Consider the following 21,838-nt stretch of genomic DNA (forward strand, 5'->3'; position numbering starts at 1 on the left):
CGAAAGAAGATTGTTGTTGGAGGGTACTCTGTTGTTGAAGGGTATTCTGTTTTTGTGGTTGATGATGTGAGTTTTTTTGCTGATCATTTTTATAACAAATATGAAGGTGAACATTAGTTCTTTTCTTTTTAAAAACAAAATTTTTCTTGATACCTTTAGACATAATATTTTTTAAGTAATACAAACAGTAAACAGTATAAGTGGAAAAATTCCAAAATACTAGAAATACTGTTTTAAACAACCTTTGTAACAATTAGACTATATATAAGAAATGCAAATGATCATTCAACATATGACCAAAAAATAAGCAAGGTAAACTATAATACTCAAAATATTTTTAAATATTTACAATATATAATTTTTGCAGCTCTACATATATTGGAAATTTGCAGTTATATATATATATATATTGGAATTTTTTTTGTTTATAAAAAGGTTGCTATGGTGTTGTTATGGACATTACACACTACTTGGTTGATTTAAACCCAAATTATTTTTACTCAAAATTAAAATTTTGCATTAAAAGTTTTTGTATTCTGTGAACATAGATTAATGAACCAAATCTTAATTTTTTTTTATGACTTTTATTCTTTGGGGTACTACCTAGACTCATAAAAAAACTTTGATAAGTATTTTATAATTGTTAAACGTATTTTTGAATTATCTATAACTTATTTGGACCTTTTTATTCTCTAAACTTGCATTTTTAACTTATATTCCACACATCGGCTTCAGCTATTGCCCTTATTACAAATGGCGGGCTATATTTTTAAATAAAAAAAAGCAGCTTCATTATTCGTCCAATAAAATCCTGCAAGTTAGACATATATAATATGAGGTCGTATATATAAATATATCATTGGTAAAATAAATTATTTTTTTTAGCTACCGACTTTTGGCAGGCTATTAACGCCGTTCGAAGAAAGCATCAAGAAAAAACCGTCAAATATTTTCGTACACAATGTTTAAAACGGCACACGATTAAAAGAACCGTAAGATATAACATTTAAATAAATATCAGATTCAAAAAAATATACAGTAAAATAAAAAAAAAATAAAAAAATGAGGAGACATGAAATTTTTCTGTTTTACTTATGGGTTTCTCAATATTTTGTTAAAGCTGAAACTATTGGGGCTGAGTCATACTCAACTCAAAGTTTTGAACTTGTTCACCATAGCTCTTACCCACATTTTGTCATGTTTTACGCACCTTGGTAAATGTAAACATTTGTCTTGATTTTTTATTTTATCTTATTTCTCCTCGTTTTTATACGTAGATATAATTAAAGATATTTTTTTTATGTTGTAAATTAGAAAAAACTGTTGTTCTTTCACTTCATTCTGTTTAAATTTATTTGTATGATTAAGGTGTGGTCATTGCAAACGTATGCAGCCACTATGGGATAAATATGCTGATGACAAAGTCTATTCAAAAGGCATAAAAGTTGCTAAGGTTTGTTTCATTTTTTGAAAATATAATCTCACTATAGTTCAATGTATGTCTATAAAGGCAGCCAGTGATAACCACATATGAGTGTGCTTTTAATTATTCTGGTTTTAGAAATCTTTTCTGTTAAGTTCTTAGGTAAAGCTACAGTTAGGCGGAATAATTTTATTTTTAGCTTGTTGCATTCTTGCCAGTGGATGCTTTTTAAACATAAGGAATATTTATTGGCTTCAGTACATACATCAACTATTTTGTAGCCTGCTGCTACAAGGGAGTCTGCTGCTACACGAAGGTTGACATAGGGCTGCAATCTTTTATCTTTTATTATTCCAATAAATATTTCTTATGTTTAAAAAGTCTCCATTGACAAGAGAGCAACAAGAGAGAGTAACTTAACTGTAGGATTATCAGTTCTTGTGCTCCTAATAACCTGATTTTTTTTTTCTTAAAAAAAAGTTTTTATAACACTTTGATTCAATTGAACTGCTGGATCTAAGTTTAACTTTCAAGGTTAATTTGTGCTTATATGAAACTGTTGAAACTAAATGACTGAAACATATAAACAAGGCATATAAACCAGATGATATTCAATAATGCATTTAAAACAACTTTTTCATAAAAAAGTTCAAAGTATTTTATGGCAGTAAATGTATCTCAAGTGAACTTTTTATGATTAAGCAGCTTTTTCATAGCAAATTCAAATTTTTGAAATTTGCTTCTAAAAATGTTTTTACTTGAAGTGAGATTTTAACAGCTCCACTCAAATTCAGGAGTCTATTTTGGGATTTTTTGACTTCTGCTTTTCAACTTGAAAGCATTTAAAATACAAGCAAGTATTTTAAGGATTTTTTCTTTAGGTAAATGTTCAACGGAACTATTTTCTTACAATTTTTCTTTGGATTAAATTATTTCACTAACTACACCATCTCAATTATAATTATATATTATAATAAGCTACTATTTATTGTATTGGTCTTGGTTTAAAGACATTAGTCTGATAGTATTACTCATTTGTTTATAATAGACTGCAACCTTTCTATTGCAGTCTATTATAAACCAAATAAAAGTATTAAAGCGTGTAAAAAAAAAATTTTCTTGCAGTGCTAAAGAGAAATGAATATTAAGATAAGCTAATTTTTACTTAAATTAAGAAGAGTAATTATTGATTTCTTGTTCTATTATATTTTGATATTATGCTTACAGGTTGATTGCACACTTAACACACCTCTTTGTGCATCAGAAGGTATAAAAGCATATCCAACGTAAGTTTTCTGACTATAAGATTCTTACAAATCATAAAAATTATTGTTTGTTTTTAAATTAGCTCTAACATCAAAAAATGTTCTTGGTATTCATAAGAATTGTTTGTAGTCATGGTGGCAATGTAAGTTGTAATATAGTCAAACCTAAGGGTTTCTGTAGTCAAATGTAAATATGCATAACACATTGTGAAAAAAAATCTGTCATGGCCATGAATAGTGGAAGCCTGTTGGCTTCTAATGTATATGCTGCGTTACAGAAATAAATAATAGGGCTTACAGAAGTGTAATAGGGCAAAAAATAGGGGAGGGGTCTAAATGTTTTTGATAATTGTTGTCTAAATAATTTTGATAATTAATAACAAGGAAGAGGGAGAAGTCAAGAAAAATTGTTTTCAATATCTAATAAATTTAATTACTTAATTATTTATTGTAATAAATTTAATTACTTTTAATTAATTTTAATCTAATAAATTTAGTTAATTTTTTTTTTTCTGTTATATTTTTTTTTTTTTTCTTGATTTATTATTTAGGGGAGGGGGGCGGGGTCTTAAATAAATAATTATTGACATAATTTTTTTGGGAGGTCTTTGAAAATTTGACATGATAATGTTAAGTGGAGATAAAATAGGAAAGGGGAGATAAAAATTGCATAATAATTGTTAACTAAATTAATGGACAGCCCTAATACAAATAAACAAAAACTTTATTATTTATAACTATTAATAAAACTTTGTTATATTAATAGTTATAAATGATAAAGACATGTGGACAAAATTTTAGAAAATAATAAAAAATAACTTCACTGATTTCTGTTACAATATTTAATAATAGAAATAAATAAAGTAGTAATTCCATGTCAAATGACCCAGATCATGTCACCATACATCTTAAATTTTGCTAATTTTTATACAGTTAAGAGTGCTTAGTAAAATAAGTATTCCTTAAAAATTTTAGCCTCTGGCTCCAAGAAGATCCTGAAATATGATTGTTTTACTTTTAGCAGATATTGCCCTGGCCATCTTGTCCCCTCAGAAATGCAACATTTATTTGGAGGTTTCAAGTCACATAACTTTAAAAATATTTGATTTTTTTTACTTAAAAATTTGAAACTGGCTACTTTTGGGGGTGATGAATCCAACGAAATGATCACAAGTGTAAAAAATTATTATTAAGTACCTGTATTTATCAATTTAAAAAAATTTAGACAATTTTTTATATACCTGTTTTTAATGCTCAAGAAACCCACGTGGACTTGGTGATATCAAAAAAATATATATTACATATTTTTCTATATTCATTGACCTTTTTAAAAAATATAAAGATTTTGATCTGCAAGTATATGGATTTCCATATATGGATAAGGGGACACAGTCCCCACTTTTTTGTAGCAGAATATTGTAATTGATTTTTCACTACCTTCCAGACTAGCTGGAGCTCTGAATATTTTGGCATTTGTGTAGTGCCAATGAATCTGTATGTTAAAATTGTCTTTAGGGTCCTAAGACATTAGGTGGGACTGAGACAAAGTGCCCCACTTTTTTGCAGTGGAATCTTGCAATAGATTTTTCACTACTTTCCAGACAAACTAGAGCTCTGAAAATTTAAACATTTGTCTAGCCCTAATGAACATGTGTTTTGCGGACAGACAACCATGGGCTCCATAACTTGGGGTACTGGGGCCATACCCCACTTATTTTCTCAAAAACTTTTTTTTTGAATTATCAATAATGTAAAGATAACTTTAAAAATATTGTCTTGAAAAAATTTTTTGGTTTGTAATTGTTCTGTTTTATTTAATTATTTGCAAAGTAAAACACAAAAATATAAAGTTTCATGATTGTGTTAAGATTTGCTAAGATGTGTCAATGGTCAAAGTATACATACACCCAGTTGCTGTTACAGGTGCATCAATTATACAAATTATATTGGTAATTGGGAATCAATACTCATCTTCTCTAGATGACCAGAAAAGTTTGTTAAAAGGACCATGCGGGTGCATAAATGTTACCATAACATCTTGCTTAATATTGTCAATTTTATTTTTACTTAATATTGTCAATTTTACCAATCCAATGAAACATATCATATTTACACAGAATAACAAATTGTATTGATAGAAATTTAAATGTATTGATGTTAATTTGCTGATTAGGTTGAATACTTTGAATACCAGAAAAAGAAAACATACCTGTGTATTAAAATCTTTACTTGTTCGTTTAAAGCTAACAGTATCTATAGATTAATCTATAGATACTATTAAAGCTAACAGTATCTATAGATATAGGGTTAAATTGATGATAGCTCTTAGTTTCGTTCTATTCAACTGAAAATGTTTTTTCAAAGTGGTGCACAATTTTGTCAGTCTTTTTTTTTCAATTTTGAATAAAATAATCCCTTCAAGTCAAACATTTTATTTCAATTCAATATCTGGTCACTTATGGGCCTTTGTAGACTTGCATTTGCAGTTAATAGTTTTACAGTGCCACCAATACCATCACTTAGTGACTTATCATGACTTGTAGCAAAAAATGTTGACTCAAATCAAAAAATCAATATCAAAATCATCTTTATCGAAACAGATATTGTAAAGGTTTTTGTGGTTTTTATACTGTGAAGTACAACTATTTAAAAAATAGTCTTTGATATATTAGGATGATGTTCTTTTAAATAATTAACTATTTGTGTCTGAACTTCATACACAAAACCAATGTCATGCTCATTATCTTCTGCCATGAAGCAAAGTGATATTTCTTTAAGCTACTAATTTTTGTTTAATAAATAGAGGGCAACAGGATGTAACTTGCATTGACTTTATCACCAATGCTAACTTTGGATTTTATCTTGAATCACAAATGTGTAGTTTTCTGCAAAATCGCCTAAGACAATACAGCGGTCTTTTGCCAAATTTTTTTTGCTGCCTTAGGTATCTTGCTTGACATTTTGCAATGTAGGAATGAGCTGTTAATTTATTTATTGTCTCTGATAACATCAATTTGCATTCTTCAATTGTTGTTCTTTGACAGATCAATGTTGTTCTGTCTGTTTTCTTTTATATTCAAAAAGTTTTAAATTATACAGTGTAAAATTCTGTTAAAATCATTATTTTAGATGGTTTTTAATCCATACACTTGCAAATCAAAAATCCTATAGACTATAGGAAAGATCATCGAATGATGAAAAACCAAATATAAATTAAAAAAACAATATTTTCAAAGTTATCTTTACTTTATTAAAAATGGGAAAAAATTTTTTTTTGAGAAAAGTGGGTCCCCCATTGCCCCAGCCCTCTGGTCATCTGCCCTGGAAACAATTTTAACCCACGTTCATCAAGACTAGACAAATGCTGAAATTTTTAGAGCAAATTTTTGTCTGGAAAGTAGTGAAAAATCACAAGATTCGACTACAAAAAAAGAGGCACTTGCCTCAGTCTCCCTTAATGTCATGGAGCCCTGAAAACAATTTTAACATGAACATTCATTGGCACTACACAAATGCCAAAATTTTCAGAGCTTCAGCTAGTCAGAAAGGTAGTGAAAAATCAATTGCAATACTCTGCTACAAAAAAGTGGGGATTGTGCCCCCTTATCCATATATGGAAATCCATATACTTGCAGATCAAAATCTTTATATTTTTTAAAAGATTAACAAATATAGAATGAGGTGTAATAATTTTTTTTGTTGATATAATCAAGGCAGCATAAGTTTCTTGAACATCAAAATCATGCATATAAAAAATTGCCTAAATTTATTTAAATTGATAAATACAGGTACTTAAAAATATTTGTTTAGCTTTATAATCATTTCATTGGATTTGCCACCCCTGAAAATAGCCAGTTACAAATTTTTAAGTAAAAAGATTAAATATTGTTAAAGTTATGTGACTTGAAACCTCTAAATAAGTGTTGCAATTCTAAAGGGACAAGAGGGGCCTGGTTAACTTCTGTTAAAAGTAACATGGTAGTATTTCAGGATCTTCTTGGAGTTAGATGCTAAAGTTTTTATGGAATTCTTATTTTACCAAGTACTCTCAACTGTGTAAAAATCAGCAAAATCTGAGACAGAATGACATTTTTAAAATTTTCTGGATCATTTGCCCAGTAATTAAATATAATTGTATATTATAAATGTTTTGTATATTATTTTTGTTTATAGGTTACTTTTGTTTGTCAATCAAGAGCGATATACATTTAGAGGGAATCGTAATATTGGTGAATTTAAACAGTTTGTAGAAAAAAATGTAAGTTATGGTTTATGTTTTGAAGTCATCTGAGCTTGTTCAGTTTTTACTATATAAATAGGTGTCACAACTAGTTATTTTAACTTAGTTTAAATAATTAGTTATTTCAGTAGTTAAACTACTGAAAAAGTATTTTTTAATATAATTATTTTTATTTGTGGTTTATCTATAAGTTTAAGTATAAGTAAGCAGAAATTTAGCTAAGAAATGATTCTAAAAAATAAAAATTGTTTTTTTATTCATCTTTATGAAAATTTCTCGAAGATATTGCTTCATACTGTTCCAAGTAGTTAGATGTGTTCTATTGGTTTAATGACATCATTAATGTCATTAAACCAATCAGATGTTAATGAAGTTTTGAATAACATTTACAAAAAAAAAGGGCAATTTTAAAATATGTAAAAATGTTTAACAAAATACCAAAATAATAATAACAAAAATGTTTGCTTTATGCTCGAAAACTTGCTCTGCCTTATTTGAAATACATGCACTGTATGTATCTGTATTACAAGCACGCATAATCACTAAGTAATTGTTGCAAAATGCAAAATTATATCTTCATACAAGTACACAAAGTGTTTTTAAAACTTGACTTTTTATTCAGTTTATTATTTCTAGACATTCTTCATGTGTTTACAATAGAAAAGTCACAAGCTATGAATAAAATATTTTGAATATTATAATATTCGGGATTAGAATTTATTCATAATAAATTGCATTAAGACAAGATGTTACAGAAGAGGGAAAAGATGAGGATTTTTTAATGTCATAATTCAAAGCAACAAGCTAATCAAATATCATCAAGGTTCTATCTTCTTTCAAGTCTCATTTAAATTTTTCAAAATACCTATTCTCTAAAGGAAATTGAAATTTTGCATGCATCAAATTAAATAGTAAAAAGCGTAACTAGTAAAAATAAAAGTAACATTCATTCAGAAAATGTTTGAGTATTAAGGCTCGAAACTTCAAAAAATGTTTGAGTATTATGGCTGACAAATGCTTCTTACATAACTTTACGGATTCAGGCTGGTATGGAATCTTTTATTCCCTCTTGGCGATTCCAAGTCAAGTCTCACTCTTCTCCATGGTTCTCCTTTTATTGTGCTGCTGCAATTTCCAATCAAAACCATAACTTCCATATCTATCAGCAAAACAATTAGGCTCTCGTGACTTCTAGAGAATCTATAATAATACAGTAATGGTGTAGTTGGAGAGCGCTAGCCTCATAGGGAAGTTCCAAGTTTGATCCCCACCACGTTCCTGGTAGTACCGCACTCAACTTGTTTCTCCATGCAATGGCCTTGTCCATCGAGGTTCGTGGTTTAAAGTTATAGAGTGGTAACCACAAAAGTAGCCTCCTCAACTGTAGTGGCTTTTTTTGGCCTTGGGGAGGTGAATAATTTAAAAAAATAGATAAATAAAAATAAGGGTAAATCTGTTGTTCCACAGGTTGATCCATCGCTTACATTTGTATATTCAGCTTCTGTAACTAAAGTGATTTTCTGCTTAGACTCTTCTACAGCTTGTGGTCCGGACAACATACCTGTTATAGTCTTGCAGAAGTTTTCTCCGGAGCTGTCATTTATACTTTCAAAACTATTTAACAAGTGCCTATCAGAATCTTGCTTTCCAGCCTGCTAGAAAGCGGCATCTGTTATCCCTATTTTCAAAAACTCTAAAGAGTGATCCAAGTGCCATCTAACTACCGTCCCATTAGTCTTCTTCCTATCATAAGCAAGGTTTTTGAGTCTTTAACTATCAAACACTTGATCTCTCATCTTGAATCTGTTAACTTGATCATCAATATTGATTTCAATCTTAACTAATGGGTTTTATCGTGCATTAGATAGATGTGGAGAGGTTAAGGTATCACCCTTAACATTTCTAAAGCTTATGATAAAGTTCGGTATGCTGGTCTTCTCCATAAGCTTTCTTCTTATGGTTTATCAGGTAACATCTTTAAGATTATTGAATCCTTCCTTAACAATCGTAGTATTAAAGTTGTCCTCAATGAACAGCACTCTTCTTCATATCCTGTCACTTCAGGGGTTCCTCAAGGTTTTATCCTTGGCCTTATACCCTTTTTTTTTTACATTAATAATTTTCCAGATATTCTCACATCTAAGGTGGCATTGTTCGCTGATGATACTATTATTTATTTCTGTCTTGATAAGAAGCCAACACTCTCTGATTGTGTGTAGGGGGCATTTGAGCTTGAAAAGGATCTCACTTCTGCTAAAGCATGGGGCTCACGTGGCTGGTGAACTTCAATATAGATAAAACTCAATTTTTTTCAGCTAATTGTTATTGCAATAATCTAAATCTTCCTATATTTAGGAACGGTAATCTACTCAATGAGTCATCTACACTGCATCTTCTAGGATTAACTCTTCTGATCTCTCTTGAAAAGAGATATCAAATTAATTGCAAAATTAGCATCTGCTAATGTTTCATCTCTTTATTGTGCTTGCCACTTTCTTATTCTGGATTCTATTCTTTATCTCTATAAATCTCAAATCCATCCTTGTATGGAATACTGTTGCCATATTTGGGGTGGATCTTCCAATCATGCCCTTTCTCTTTTAGACAAGGTGCAAAAACACATTGTAAACATAATTGGACCTGATCTTGCAGCCAACCTCCAACCATTATCACATCGTCGTAATGGTGCTTCTCTTTCTCTTTTCTATAATTTCTATAATGTACACTTCTCTAAAGAGCTAGCATCTCATGTGCCATCTACTAAAATTCATTCTCTTGTTACTCGTCATTCTGTTAAGTCTAATCCTATTACTATGACTGTTCCTAAGTGCTCTAAAAATTCTCATTTATCCAGTTTTTTTTCTTGAACATCAGTTCTTTGGAATATGCTTCCTTCATCTTGTTTTCCTGGTTCATATAATTTGCAATCTTTTAAGTCATCTGTCAATCGTTATCTTGCTCTATAAACTTCATTTATTTTTTTTCCAGTAACTTCCAACTCTAGTAGTGGTTGCTTGCAATCTTGTTGGAAGTGAAGATGTTGAAAAAAAAACAATACTAAATTATAAGCTTTGTAAAAAAAAAGTGTTCTAACAGAACTTTTATTACAAATATGATTTTGTTTTATTACAAATATGATTTTGCCTACAAAAAACTAAAAAAACACCTATAAACAACAACAAAAAATAAAAGTTTAGCCTAGTTTATGTGAACTTAAGTGTCAAGTTCAGCAATTTCACAACAGATAACTATTATAACAACAGTTTTTAGGTCAATTGTTTTGTCAAAGGACATATGTATTAGCTGCTCAATATTTTCTTCATTAAAACCAAAATGAGCTTCTCACTACATATGAATGACGGTGACACTGAAGTTCAGTTTTTCAAGCAGTCTATCTGTGTATTTAACACACACACATTTCTAAAGCAATTATCTCTTCTTTGAACGCTATCTAGTTCTGGTAGAAACTATATGTTCAGAAAGCTGTTATTTAAGAAGTAGATAATTGCAACAATATGGTAAAAATATGGCAAGAATATTATAACTGTTGCAATAATATTGTAACTACAATTTAAATTACTTGTGTCTTTAAAATCATATAGATCTTTGTATTCTTTTGTATTCAACATTACCTTTTTGTAAATTATTTAATTTTAATTGTGTTTGAAAATATTTTTCAATTTGTAGAAATAAGTATTTAATGTTAAAATTTTGAAAAATCAATTTTGAAAGTCTTGCTTCAAGATAGTTAGATCATATTTTAGAATAACAACAACAACAAATTCATAAACTTTTTTTTTGTGGTGTATAACAATTTATTTCTTAAGCATGGTAATGTCTTTTTGTTTAAGTTGGTTAATATTATCCATAATAATCAACCATGAGATGGTTGATTGAATGATGAATTGATGAGATTGAAAACCAGTTTAAATTTTTTTAACATCTAAACACCTTTTTCAGTATTAACATTATATACATCTTTTGAGCATGTGCAAAAATAACAACGTCCAGCTCTTAATTAAAATTGGTTGCTTTCAGTTCATATGATTGCACTAGCACTTTTACATTAATTATTTCTTTTTATTCACAAAAAAATTCAACTCTTCAATGTTTAAATTAAAGACAGGCTTGAAGATATGGTTGAAGAGTTTCTCTTGATTCTTTTTCCATTTAAAAGTTTTGTGCTCTGCGAATCACTTTAAGTTATTATATTGCATATTATATATATTTCTATAACTAAAAATGTAATATTACAACTTGTGTATTTATAAAACTTCTTATTTTTTCATCAGTTTTCTATTTATCTCAGTACATGACTGTAAGAATTTGATGAATTGTGCTTTCATGAGGAAAGTTTTTGTTATCTTAACTGCTCTTTCAACAATGTTGTCATTGTTGTTAAAAAAACATAAACTGGTAGAGTTTTTTGCCGCCATCCAATTGTGATCTGATAATTTTACTTGGTATTGCTCTCTCATTAACTGCTTTTTCTTTGCTGTAGTGATTCTAAGAGCAACTATCACTTTATTGGTAGTAGAAAAAAAGTGGTATAAAACAACCAGGAGATGATCGTGTCATGTGGCCCAATAAAGTTCTATAACAATCTTAATTGCTAAATGGAATTTTTTTTTTTTTGTCTTGGCATTAAAATGCACTTTTACAAGTTTTACTGGAACTGTGTAAGCATATCTTTTACATTCATTTGTATTCCAACAATGTGGTATCAATTGTCTGTATACAACAGTTTGTCAAATGTTAAAGCATTAAAATCAGATTATTCTTTTTGGATCAACTGTCCTGCTTCATAGCAACAAACTAACTCCTAAATGACATTGAGAAGATCCAGATAGGGTTCATTCAGGTATTTTTTTCACCAGCCGTTAAAGATAACATTTTTTTTTCTTTTTTTTTTTTTTGATCAAGATTTTTTTGTGGAAGAGTTTGAATTGGTTGTTAAATTTATTTTTACGAGCTTCCAAGCCTTAGTTTTATATAAAACTTAGTTTCCTAAAGTTAAGATGATTTTAAATAACTTAAAGATCATCTTAACTTTTTTTGTTGTGTTAGAAACAAAATTTTTTGTTTACTTCATCCAAGTGTTTCTGTTCTCTTATTTCTGCCAACACATCAGACTGCACATTATTTAACACAATTAGTTGTTCAATCTTGTTCATACAAAAATTGATAGTGATTATAATGTTCCCAAAAAATAATAAATTTCATAACCAAAATCAATTTGTAAAAGAAATGACAGAAACATAAAGAAACCAACAAAAAAAATTTTACTACACACATACAAAATAATCTTAAGGTCTTAGGCTATACAAAAAATGAAAAATATGTAATAATTACATATTGTTGCATTTAAATAAAAAACCACTTATTTTTAAGCTTAACATCTTTTGTGATGACTCCCAGGGTGTTTCTGTTTGAACACCAGGGTGTTTCTATGCTTTATTTCAGAAAATTAGTTTTGAAAATTGGCTCAAGAATTTAGGGTCGCGCACATTTAATAACTTAAAATGTTGATAAATCTTCTTCTTTATACTATATTTCCATGTAATCTTTATATATTGATTTAAAAATAAATTTGAATATGTAGATAAGGCTGCTATAACCTATAGGTTATACAGAGAAACCTGTTGTAGCATTTTAATACTACTACTACTTATAAATGTGGTAGAGCCAGCATGGAAAATGATGGTCGGTGAACAGTCAATGACCGCCTGAAATTACTAAAAATGCTATTTTGATCTCCCAAAATGAGTTCTTGTCAGTCATGGTTGACCGGTTGAAAAAAAAATCAGAGATTTAAAAGCAAGGTTTAATAAATAATCAGGATGTTATTTGGAAAATGCATATACTAAAATTTTATAAAATTATTTAAATTTTCAAAAGCGTTTAAACTAGTTTTCTAGCTTATGATATGCTACTTTAATTGGTAGCAGGTTGTTAAAGCGAAAAGAAGTTAAAGCGAATTTTTTCTTTATTCCTTTTATTTTTCAATACTGGTTTTTATCTTTGTTTTAAAAATGTTCCAATAAATTTATTTTTTATCAATAAATTCAATAACTAAAAATTATAAATATTTTAATAATTTATATCAATATAATTCAATAATTAAAATAAATACTTTAATAATAATTTTATATGATTAATTCTGCTACTTATAATATATTCAAGAATATATTAAATTTATTGTTATTAAAACTTTTATCTAACAATTATTGGATGTTAACAGAAACCAGTAATTTTTCTGTTTTAACAACCACAAACTAATTAGTTTGCTTTATTGACAAATGTATTGCATGTAACGTACGTAACGTATACAATGTACATACATAGACATATACGTAGATGTAACATACCTCATTAAGTTTTTTTTTCACTTATTTAAATTAATTTTATTTTACTGATGGTAAAAATTCTTTTTTCTTAAATGATTGAAGTTCTTATCTTATTACTATTTTAACATAAAAATTTTATATATTGTTTTATTAATAACATAATAAAATATAATAAATTATGTATTTAACTATGATTAATTTTTCTCTATATCGTTTTATTTATTTTCTCATAAGTTCTGCAAATAAATTGCAAATAAGTGAATGAATGGCTTATAGGTAAATTAAAAATTACTAATTGAGCACTTGCGCTTTTTTTTTATAACAGGATTATTTAAAGTATATATAATTATTAAAAATCTTGTTTTATGTAAACTTAATAATTTTTAAAGTGTTTCATTAAACAAATTATTTAATGTTTTATTTAAAAAATAAAACATTAAACAATTTGTTTAATGAAACTAATGAATAATTCATTTCGTTGCAATGACTTATTTTAAAATGAATTATTTTTAAAAAAGTCATTGCAACGAAATGAATTATTTTTAAATAAGTTAAAATTTATCAATTGCCTGTTTGCGCTTTTAAAAAAAGCATTGGTTTTATTTAAAATTGTTATTAATAAAATAATTTTATTCTTTACCCTTTAAGCATTAACTTATTTTTGCATTTATAAAGTTTAGTCAAGAAGATATATTACTAAGATTTAAACAAAGAATAAAAAAATTTTTGACCCTCTAAAAAAACAATTGACTGTTAATTCCTTGCGTTAGTTGGTTGAATTGATCGCTTGCCTTCAATTTCTTATTTTCCATGCTGGGTAGAGCGCTTGCTTTGTAAATAAGAATTTTTAAGTTTGATCCCCACCATATCCCTGATAGTATAGCACTCAATTTGCTTTACCACATAGCAACCCTGTTTGTCAAGACTTTGAGAACGCATCATGACAGCAACAACAAAAAAGATTTTAAAAACTGAGTAGCCTCCTTAATTGTACTTCACAGCCTTAGAAAGGCCTTGCTTTTACCCAGCCTTAGAGAGGCAAATACCTTGACTACTCTACCAGTCTTCTTAACTCTACCAGCCTTGACTGTACCAGCTTCGTAGAAACAAATACAATTTATTATAACATTTATAATAAATTGTATTTATAAAAACATAAGATAACATTTATCTTATGTTTTTTTAATATCCTGATTCATCAGCTTTTTCTAATTAAAAAGTTCACTACTACTAATTATTAGTAATATTAATTGGAATATTGGAAATAAACTTAATGTTAGGATCTGTTTAAGTTTATAATATACAAAGCATATATATAATTAACAATACATAGCAAGATTTTTTTATAAGTATATATTTTTTTTAGGTAAAAACAGTCGAAGCACCAAGTAAAACTTTTGAAAATGAGCTAGAAGAAGATAACAGTGATGTGGAAGCTGAGCAACTTTTTTTTAGAAATTTCAAAACTAAAATAAATGAACATTACACATTTGTTGACTTTTATGCTCCATGGTAATTAAAATTTTATATTCATTTATTTTTATATTTTTTGTTTATATTATTGCTAATTTAAACAATTCTTTTTTTTTTAATTAGTATGTTACAAAAAGTAAACAGGGACAGCTTCATAAAACGCTCTTTATTAATAAAAAATTAATGTATAACATATGTTATTATATTAAATAATGATTTTGAAATTTAAAAGCATGTTAAGAAATATAAAAAAGATATACTTTTTATAAAAGCAAACTCAGTAAGCACGAGACATGTTCAAAACGTGTACAAATTATATTAATACGCTTAGATACATCTTTTAGAGGTATTAAATACCCCTTTTTTTATTTTGTTAAACAACTGGCTAGGTTATGATTTTTATCATATAATATTAAATGACGTTTAAATAAGAGTTAATAAATTTATTTTTAAAATATTCTGGCATTATAAATTTTGACTACTTACTTTTTCTTGTGTACGTAACTGCCTAGGTGTGAGTTTTATAACTGCAAATTACTGACTTTTTAATTAGCTGAATTAACATATTATTTTTTAAAACTTGTAAATGATTTATAGATTTTTTAGATGTTCAGTAATTGAATAGATATATTAGCACACATCGCTTTCACTATTACTCATACAAGGTAGGGAAAGAGGTGTTAATCTCATTGACAGAGTAGGCACTGCCAAGGTGCCACAAATCATTTTAAATAAGGGCCCAAATGTGGTAGGAGGAAGATGTGATAGGTAGAAGAACTTTTGGTTAACAATCAAGAGGTTTAAATCCACCATAGTTTTGTGTTTTGGAGGTTTGATTGTAGAGAAAGTTTCAAAAAAAAAAAAAAAAAAGAGCAAGGTGGGTGAATTTAATAATATAAATAAAAGATATAGATTTAATATTACCATACTAAGAAAAATCTCTAAAATATTATTGCATATAGTCCATATATTTTGTCATCAGCACACTATTGTAAGCATTTTGTCATCAGCACAATATCATAAGTATTTTGTAATGGGATGAAAGAAATAAAACTATACATTAGCAAACAAAAATTGCAAAAATGGATATAAAAAGTAATTTTAATTAAAATAAAATATAAATTTATGAAAAAATAACTTTAAGCATTCATATTTTTTTCTTGGTCTCAGTGTGGAAAAATTTCTTTTTTTTTTTGTTTTGAAATTATCTTGCAAATAAGTTTTTTCTTAGACTTATGGTCTAGTATGGGAAATTTGTAAATAAAAAAATATTAATTTAAAAATCTGTTTTTAGCAAAGAAAATTCACTGATTTTGATAAAGGTTTTGACAAACAGTTAGAATGTTAACTACAAGAGTCAACTAAAATATTATTTTTTCTAAATAATTGTAACATAAACAACAAAAAAGTTTAAATATTACAACAAGGTAAAAGGTTTATTGTAATGCAAATCCCACTACTTGTACAAAATATTTTTAATATTAACAACATTCTTAACTTTTATACTTCTTTTATGATAATAAGTTTTAAAACAGTAGGATTAGGGTGAGAATAGTTACACAAAATTATTTGAAAATATTTAAATAGTTTAAAACGGTTTTAAGAGGATCACAAAATCTATAGCAAACTTAAATATAAGGTAGTAAGCCGTTTTATGAAAAATTATAAGTGATTTACAAAGTTAAATATATAATAGAAAGTAGGAAAAGAATTATAACTTTACATAAAAAAAAATTATTGTTGCATCAGATTTTTTTAACAAAGTGGTACTTTACTGATATTTTTTAAAAAATTGTTTTCTCAGGTGTTCACATTGTATAGCTTTACAGCCTGTATGGAATCAATTAGCTACCAGATTCAAACATAATAAAAAAGTCAAAATAGCAAAGGTGAAATTTATTTTTTTAATAAAGTTTGTTACAATCGTTTTGAAGACTGTTTATTTTTATTTTCTTCTTGTTCTTTCTATTATCTACTTGTCCACTTTGAACTTTTAGTTTCTTTGATCTCGAAAATTGCAGTTGTTTCTATAACATGTTTTAATAATATTTCTACCTTTCAGATCCTCAATACATTTTTTTCCTAATCTTTATTTTTTATACATTTAATTTTATTAGTTCTCACTTTTTCCATCATATTTGCATGTTGTTTGTATTATTTGTTCTGGTCAATTGCATTACAAATTGCTTTTGCAGGTTGATTGTACAACAGAAAAAGAAATTTGTAAAAAACAAAATATACAAGCATATCCATCATTGCACTTGTACAAAGATGGAGTATTGGTGAGTTTTATCAAATTTGATAAAAGTTGAACAAATTTTAAAGTATAATAACCTAAATATATGAATATATACACTAGGGTGGTTCAAAAAACAACATTTTTGAAAAATATCTCACCTTAATGTGTTTTATATATTTAAGTAACACTTGATTTAAAAGTTTTTTTGAATAAAAAAAATTTTTAGGGATGTCTCAAGGTGCTGGGCTCAATAGAAGCGAAATTATATAAAAACTTCAAAAATAATAACAATTTAAAAAAAAAACATTAATAAAAAATAATTAAAAATAAACACAAAAAATTTGTAAAAATGCATATTTTTTATTTTTAGTTGAAAAATATCATTTTCTAGGCAACAAAATCTAGAATAAAATATTTTATATAAAATCATGATTATTTTGGAAATTTTAATATAATTTTGCTTCATTTGAGACCCAACAAGACATACTTTTAAAACTAAAATTTTTTACTAATATTAGGGACCCATTAAATGTTTAAGGGTATTAAGGCACCCCTAAAAATATTTTTTATTCAAAAAAATTTTAAATTTAGTGTTATTTCATCATATAGAACACATTAAGGTGAGAGTGACAGATATTTTTCCAAAATACTGTTGTTTGAACCACCCTACACACACACACACACACACACACTACCCCTCAAAAAATTCAAGATCAGTAAAATTATCAATGAAAACTGCTTGCAGATCCTTTTAGAATTTTGTTTGTACATCACAAATTAGTTGAAATTAAAATTCTAGCTGGCCATTTCCGTTTCATGTGCGTGATTTTTTATATTTATTTGTTTTAGCAATTAGAAGCTGGGACTTAAAGTTTATCTAGTAAGTAAAATCTTTAATCAGTTCCGCCTCAAACTTAATTTTTTGATAACATTAATGTACATCATTTTTTGTTTACAAAAAAGTTATATAGATTAAAATTAAAATGAGAATAAATTGGAGATTGCAAGTTTTATTTTTATGAAAATTATAGACAAAACATGTACAAGTTTCTGTGCATGATTTTTTTGAAATGCCCTGCTGCTCGTCCAAGATTTATAACTTTAATTTTAGCCATTAATTTAAAATATATACTTTTATCTGGTCTATCGTAAAAGACAAAACTGTACAGTTGTGTATAAGTTATAAAGCTGTTATTAATTACTAGCAGAAAGCAACCCGTAATATGGGTTATGGTCGGTCTGTTACATAAATAATTTATAGTGGCTGTTTTCCACTATTTAAAGTTGCAAAACATTAACTAATAGGGGAAAGTATGCACCCTTGATTCTAAAATCCAGGGGGAAAAAAACTAAACAAAATTTACAAAAGACAAAATTATAAAACTATTTTAGAGTTTTCTATATTTATGGTTCTAATAAACTTTAAGAAAGTATATATTTTTTTATAGTCAATATTAGTTTTACAATTATTATTAACTTAGGAGAATGTTATTAACATAATGCGCCCTGGATTTTATCAAGGGTGCACGCTTTCCCCTACCCTTTTAGAAAAACGCCTTCAAATTGAAAAAAATTAAACCATCTGTCAAATTAGCATAAAAAGTATGAGGTAAAATAATTTACCAATTATTTAACATTATTTGAGCAATTTAAAACTGACATAGGTCATATCAGTGTGTTCACCATTTTCTTCAACATTACTAAGTTCAACACAATACGTTTTTAGTTACTGACACAAAATAATAACACCTCATATTGCTTTAAAGTGACGAAAAAATAAAGCTTAATTCTTGTTATATTATTTATAACATGAACTTTAATTAATTAATAAGATTAAATAATAATTAAATAATAAGAAGCGAACAAAATTATACAGGAGTTATTAATTTTTTGGTATCCCCATGATACATTTTTCTTTAAAAAGAAAATTGTCTTTAAAAAATTAAATGCACACAACTAAATAAATTTATTAAAAATAACTAAGCAATTGAGTACAAATACGTTTGAAACAAAAAAAAATTCCATTTACAATCAAACATGTGTATAACAAATCGAAAAAAATATGATCTTTTATATTGATCTTAGATCTTTTATATTGCATTAATGTGTCATATGACAAACCTAAAATAAAAATTGTAACAAATAAGTAGACATAAAAGAAAATAAAAAAAAAACAACTGGAAAACAATTTACCTGCTTTTCGGTAGCCTGTTGTCATACTTAAGTTGCTGTCATGATGCAGCTTGTCGGTGTTGTTTTATGATGTTATTTCGGTTGGCTTTTAGTAAACTTAAGTTTAATTTAAAAGACATCACAATAGATTTAAAATATTTTAATTAAAAAGCAAAATAACAAATGCTTCAAAGAGCCAAACTACAAACATTAAAGATAAAAAATCAAATTGAGATATAAATAAATTGCATTAATATAACTAAATATATTGTCTTGGCTTTAAATAAATTTTAAAAGCAGTGAGTTCAATAAATTAAACTACCAATTTATTATTTTTAACAATAGAATGTAGCATCATTATAATATGATAATTGGGTAATGAATCAATTTAACTATATTTAAGTTTAATTGATGAAAAACAAATAAAATTTTAACTGAAAAAAACCAAAACAAATCAAATATACAGCATAATATATTATTAAAAAAAAATTACTAATTAAAAAAAATAAAATTACAAAACAAAAAAATAAAAAAAAAAAAATGAGAGTAAATTAAAAATAAAACTATAAACTAAACCAAAACTATAAACTAAACCAAAACTATAAACTAAACCAAAACTATAAACTAAACCAAAACTATAAACTAAACCAAAACTATAAACTAAACCAAAACTATAAACTAAACCAAAACTATAAACTAAACCAAAACTATAAACTAAACCAAAACTATAAACTAAACCAAAACTATAAACTAAACCAAAACTATAAACTAAAATAAACTTTAAATCTTAATATCTGTACCTCAGAAGACAAAGGTTGGTTGTCCAGTTTTTTGCAAAAAATGAGTTATGTATGAGACCTTTTTAGTTTTTTCAGTATCTACAGAGAAATAAAGACTGTAGTCCTATGACGATATGAAACAAAGTTGGGTCAATATAAAAGGTCTAGTGTCCCCACAATGCTCAAAGGAAAAATGCCTGTTAATCAGAAATGACTTTTCACTTCATTTATTTAACTTTTTATTTATTTTTTGTCAAAATTATATTACATGTGCCTTAAGACAAATTAAAAAAAACACGAAAAAAGTTAACATAAATATAACCATTAAGAATAAGCCAAAAAAAGATTAATTATTTTACTATTTCCTCTCTCATGGACTCTCTAAAACGCAACAACTGACCTTTGATTTTTTAGGCACAGATATAAATGCTTCATTTATTCAACTATACTAATCATATAATTTATACTTAGTTTTTGTTCCAACTCTCCTAGAAGAAAAAATAAAGTTAAGCTAAAGTACTTGAAGTTTTAAAATTCCAGTTACAGTACAAATTTCTATTAACAAATACTTATAGCAAAAACACTGACTTATTTTACCCTTCAAATCTGTGTCTAAACAATAAAAGCACTTCAATGTATAGACGTTAAAATATCTACATAACTTTTTTAAAATAAGTTCACTTAACTAATGTAACTAATACCTTTATTAGCTCTCTCTTGATTAACTAAAGAAAATAAATCCTAATTAAACTTACTTGATATAAAATGATAAAAATCTGTCTTACTAAGAATTTTAAATTTCTTCTCTTTATTATTGGCAATATAATTTTAAATAGGACCTAAGTTCTTGATCTTATTGTATAAAATTATAAAAACCTACTGTTTTACTTTAGAGTCAGCAACAAAATTTTAAAAAACATTTTAGTTACTGGTTAAAAAATAAAATAAAATCTTTTAAACTTACTACCTTTCTCTTCATTGTTGTCAACTAAACAGAAAAACAAATAAATAATTGGTAGTGAATTTTCGCTTTGGTAGTAGGTTATTAAGTAGATTAAATAGATCTTTGATCTATTTAATCTGCTCTAATAGTCTTCAATAAACTATAACTAATTTTTACAACCTGGTGTAATTTAACATAGATATATTTTTTAAGAAAATAAATAAATATTTAAGATCATAATATATAAGATTTTAAAAACCTGAAATTTTTAACCTACTTCAAAGAAAACAGATATATTAAAAAGTATTTATATTCCTTTTTAAAAAGTAAAAATCCTTTTTAACTTACTTTCTCCATTAATACTGTTGTCATCTAAACAGAAAAGCAAACAAATATTTAAGTCAATTCTTTCTTAAATCTACTTAAATTACTTCAATAATAAAATATTTAATCTTTCTGGATTGAATTAATTTACTAAAATTTTCATCTAAACCATTTTATTATTGTAAAGTTAATTTAAATCAACAAACATATACGAACTGCAATTTATAACATTTAATTATAACAAAATGGAAAAAAACTTCTTAGTAATTCAGCGACTAAAAATAAACATATATTTTAGAACTAACTGCGTAACATGATACGAATCAGTAACATAATACACAATAAATACAAACCTTCATCATCAACAATTTGGGACATTCTAATAATTCGATATAAAAAATTAAAAAAAATATGTTTAAAAATATGTTTAAAAACAAATTTAATAAAGGTAATAGACATGTTAAGATATAAAAAATGTAAACAATTAAAATGTTTAAATAGAATATCACCTACTTGAAAGATATGATAATATGTAATAAAGCTGATATTATAGAAGCGTGCTTTTCTAAATGTCTGGAAATTCAAATCTCAAAATAACAGAACAGAAGATCTTTCTCCAATGACCACGTGCAT

General features: G+C 26.7%; 1 protein-coding gene across 2 annotated transcripts in view; it reads left to right on the forward strand.

Annotated features, from left to right (window-relative positions):
- Nucleotides 1-956: 956 nt before the first annotated feature.
- The window catches only part of LOC136079698 (thioredoxin domain-containing protein 5-like), a 34,288-nt gene continuing 13,406 nt past the window's right edge, over nucleotides 957-21,838 (forward strand). For both annotated transcript variants that reach the window (XM_065795898.1, XM_065795899.1), the window contains exons 1-7: nucleotides 957-1,214; nucleotides 1,369-1,453; nucleotides 2,651-2,709; nucleotides 6,862-6,946; nucleotides 14,642-14,787; nucleotides 16,553-16,637; nucleotides 16,944-17,030. In XM_065795898.1, the coding sequence (XP_065651970.1) occupies nucleotides 1,063-1,214; nucleotides 1,369-1,453; nucleotides 2,651-2,709; nucleotides 6,862-6,946; nucleotides 14,642-14,787; nucleotides 16,553-16,637; nucleotides 16,944-17,030 (699 nt within the window). In that variant the 5' untranslated portion in view covers nucleotides 957-1,062. The remainder of the gene's footprint in view (nucleotides 1,215-1,368; nucleotides 1,454-2,650; nucleotides 2,710-6,861; nucleotides 6,947-14,641; nucleotides 14,788-16,552; nucleotides 16,638-16,943; nucleotides 17,031-21,838) is intronic.

The sequence above is a fragment of the Hydra vulgaris genome, chromosome 04 (genome assembly GCF_038396675.1).
Source record: "Hydra vulgaris chromosome 04, alternate assembly HydraT2T_AEP".
Taxonomy (NCBI): Eukaryota; Metazoa; Cnidaria; class Hydrozoa; order Anthoathecata; family Hydridae; genus Hydra; species Hydra vulgaris.